We start from the raw sequence: 4,191 nt of genomic DNA on the forward strand, positions 1-4,191 counted from the left end.
CATTTCAAGATTTCAAGGTTGTTTTAAAGATTAAACCAAACACATCTTACGATTTACCAAAAATGTTCAACCAAGCCTGTAAGCTTTTTGTGGGAGGACTCAAGGTGGACACCAATGATGACGGGCTGCGCAAGCATTTCGAGCAGTTTGGCACCCTCATCGACTGTGCCGTCGTCCCACACAAGACGGCGCAACGCTCTCGCTGTTTTGGCTTTGTGACCTACTTAACACCAGAGGAGGCCAACGCAGCCATGGCGGCAAGTCCACACACAGTGGAAGGGAACTGGGTTGAGGTCAAACGAGCTGTTCCAAAGAAACAGACCGATGAGTCTGAAGCTCGTGACAAGGTGAAGAAAATCTTTGTTGGTGGCTTGAAAAACGACATCCAAGAGGACGACCTCACCGACTACTTCTCTCAGTATGGTGAAGTGGAAAACTCTGAAATCATGTCAGAGAAGACGACCGGAAAGAAACGGGGTTTTGGCTTTGTGCACTTCACGGATGACTATGCGGCAGACATGGCTGTGGCTGTGCCTTTCCACACAGTGAACGGACACAGAGTTGAAGTAAAGAAAGCTGTTCCCAAGCAGGAGATGCAGGCGCCCAGCAGAATCTGAATGACGCCAAGAGACAATTCACGCCGCACCATGATGGAAAACCAAAACGACGCCATGGATTATGGCCAAAATTACGGCTATGGAAATGGCGGAGGATATGGCGTTTATGGGGGGTGCTGCTGCCCATGCAGAGGCGGCTGTTCCGACCAACAAAATGGTTACGGAGGTGGCAATTCCTACCAGCAAAATGGTTACAGGGGCAGGACTGGCTACAAAGGTCGTGGCCATGGCCAGCAGTCTTCTGGCTCCGGTCCAATGAAAAAGTCTTTTGGTGGTCAGAGAAGCTCTGCTCCTTACACAAGAGGCAAACAGTAAAGACTTAGAGGAAACGTGAAATAATTGTAGGAAATTCACGTTTCAGAACACCTAAATTAATAAACAAACTTTTTATGATAATAGGAAACACAAAAAAAGAGGATTTAGACTGACAGGAACCTCTTTTATCATTTATATTGTTGTTTGTGATGTTTGAAAGAAAAATAGAAGTTTTTAGAGAATTAAGCTAAAATCTTAAACAAATGTATTAAATAGGAAAGTTTTTTGTGCATATTTATTTTTTATTTAGTTGTAGGAATTTTTAACATGATTTAGAGTAGCTTAACATTGATTAATTATTAATGTGAGGTTTCACCTTTATGAATTTACATTTGTGAATAAAATGTTGTGCAATGCAAATCCATGTATTGATTATAAAGTCTAGATCTTTTTCAAAAAGAGGTTCTTATTTTATTTTTAATGGCATTCCAATTTAAATTGTCTATTGTAGCATTTTTACCTGTCGACTGATTTAGAAAAGAGGACCAGAACAGTTTAGGATGTAAACAATGAAAAAACAAATGTTGTACAGTTTTATCAAACTTTATTTATAAAATAGCGCTTCTCATCAATTTGTGCAGCTCGAAGCGCTTTAACATTAAAAACAGAAAACACAATATTACAGTGAAAACCCAACCCACCCTTCACCTTTCTCACTCCCCTCTGTTAAAACATATGACCCATAACCCCCACATACAATGAATAATGACTATGTAACTGTAAAAGAAAATAAAGAAATAAACAAGTAAGGCTTGGCTATGCTAACCTCATTTAACAGAAAACATAAAGATTTTAACGGAACAAAATCTGTTTATCACAAGAGACGCTCAGCCAGAAGGAGCTTTTGTTCAGGATGAAGGAGTTCATCCATCTCAATAACAGAACTCACTCATGACTGAAAAACATAGAAAAAGTTTTCAAACACTGTTAAGGACCAAACAGCAACATATTGTGCAAATGCAAGAAAACTAAATCAGAGAAGATAAAAAAGGAAGAAAAACAAATGCAATGCAGGTCAAAAAGTCAGCACTAAAGAGTTTCCACAGACAGAACACAGCCCATTCTTCACAGCTGCTCCTCCAACCCAGACATTGCAGAAATCAAAGCTCAACAGGTGGAATGGTGTTGCTCCATTCCCCTGTTTTAACTGCCCCCCCCCCCCCCCCCCCCCCGGTGTACACACACAACAAAAGGAGGAGGGGGGTCACGTCAGGCCCTGTCTCTTGTCTTGAGGTGGGATGGGCCTATGACTGATGCCGGGGTGTTGGGGGTGTCATGGGGGATCCTGTTCCGTAACATCTGAGCTGGGTGGACCATGCTTTTTTAGCTTCAACAAGGACACTGACTTTGAATTAGAAAACTATGAACTTAACTATGTGAACAGAGCAGACAAAAAAGGTGGAGGAGTCACAATATATGTGAAAAGAAACACTAAGTTTACAGTAATTGATAAATCGTCAGTAGCAGTGGATGGAAGATTGGAATGTATTACAATTCAAAAATATTCAGGGAGAAATGTCATTATACGCTGTGTAGAAAGGTCACCAGGGTCAAGCTTAAGCCTCCTGTTATGCTCAGGGTCAGATTGACCCATTTTGAATTTTAAAATACAAAAAAAAAAACTGTAAAGCATTTTTATACCTTGAAGCTTTAATGTAATCACCATATCAAGTAAAAAGGGTTCATATACTTTAATTGTTGTTCAAATAAGTACTGCATATCAGTCATTAGCATGTGTGGGTTTCCTCCAGATACTATGGATGGATGGATGGATGGATGGATGGATGGATGGATGAATGGATGGTTGGATGGATGGATGGATGGATGGATGGATGGATGGTTGGACGGACGGACGGACGGATGGTAATTCAAATAGAAACGAGCATCAATGCTGTTCCTCAGAAACAAACAAAGCAGGAGGGTTAAAGTTGTTCAGTGACTGGATGGAAAAGATGTTTAACTCTCAAAATAACAAAATATTATATTATAATATAGAATACACTCATATGAGCGGAGCAATGATATGTGACATAACTCATCATTTACCAGTTTTTGCAACATGTCAGTCAATCAATTAATCAAAAATCAATCAAAAATCAATCAGTCATTCAATCAATATATATTTATAGCAATTTTCACATAAAAGCATTACACAAAGTGCTTTAAATTAAAACAAAAAAAAACATAATAATAATACATACAAGTCTGAAAATTGAAATAAACAAGCAAAAATATTAAAATAGAGCCCCCTCCCCATACCCATACACAACCCCTACCCCTTTCACACCCCCCAACCCCTAACTGATGGGGATAGACAATAAGAAACAGGCTGAGCACAAAAACAAGAAGTTTGTTGTTGGAAACATTAATCATTTGGAGCTCCCTTTCTGTGAACAGCTGCATAGCAGCAAAATGCAGCATCACAGGCGGGGACCGCTCCACCACAGCAAAGTGGAGATGCAGGTCCCCATTTAAAGCTGCAGCGGCTGAACAGCAGCCGACCCAGAGGGAGAGGATCCAGCTGAGGAAGCACCGGAAAGAAAAATGAGAATGAAAAAGTAAACAAACTGATAAAAGCAACAAACAAATAAACAATAAAACATTTAAATAAGGTAAACTAAAATAAATCTTTAAAAAATCTAGTGTAAATTCATAAAACAAGATAAAAATTGATAAAAAAATAAAAATTAATTTATTAAGTAATAAGTAAAAGTAGTAAAAATGAGCTAAAAGCCAGATGAAAAAGGTCTTGAGCCTTATCTTAAAAGCAACTATGCTCTCTGCAGCCCTCAGGTCCTCTGACAGATTGTTCCATAAATGAAGGCCTTAGTGTAAAATAAATGCCGCTGGAATGGTTAGAACAGTGGTTCTCAAACTTTCTTCAGTGATGTACCCCCTTAGAAATATATTTTTAGTCAAGTACCCCCTGACACGGGCAAAACATTTTTGGAAGAAAAAAGAGGTACAGTGTTGTAAAGTCAAATTTATTCAAGCCAAACAACAGTGAACCTGACAAAAACATTCATATGGCAAACATTGCATGTACAAAAAAAAAGAAAAACAGAAGACGTTGACCACCAGAAGGCATAAAACCAGTTAAAACTCAAATGTGCAAAATGCTGCTAATAATAAATAAAATAAAAAATATACATGAATAACAAAAATCTGTTCACAGAAATAAATCTATAACTTAATAATAAATAAATAATATTTAGTTTACAAAATAAATTAACTTAATAAATAAAGATTTGCTCACAAA

The 4,191-nt window shown here is 38.2% G+C and overlaps 1 protein-coding gene across 1 annotated transcript; it reads left to right on the top strand.

The window, feature by feature from the left end:
- Positions 1-759, top strand: LOC111948052 (heterogeneous nuclear ribonucleoprotein A0-like). The gene has a single exon (XM_023959437.1). It carries the CDS (start codon positions 63-65, stop codon positions 615-617), a length of 555 nt encoding a protein of 184 aa, XP_023815205.1. The 5' UTR covers positions 1-62; the 3' UTR covers positions 618-759.
- The last annotated feature ends 3,432 nt before the right edge of the window (positions 760-4,191 follow it).

Source organism: Oryzias latipes, chromosome 10 (assembly GCF_002234675.1).
Source record: "Oryzias latipes chromosome 10, ASM223467v1".
Classification (NCBI taxonomy): Eukaryota; Metazoa; Chordata; class Actinopteri; order Beloniformes; family Adrianichthyidae; genus Oryzias; species Oryzias latipes.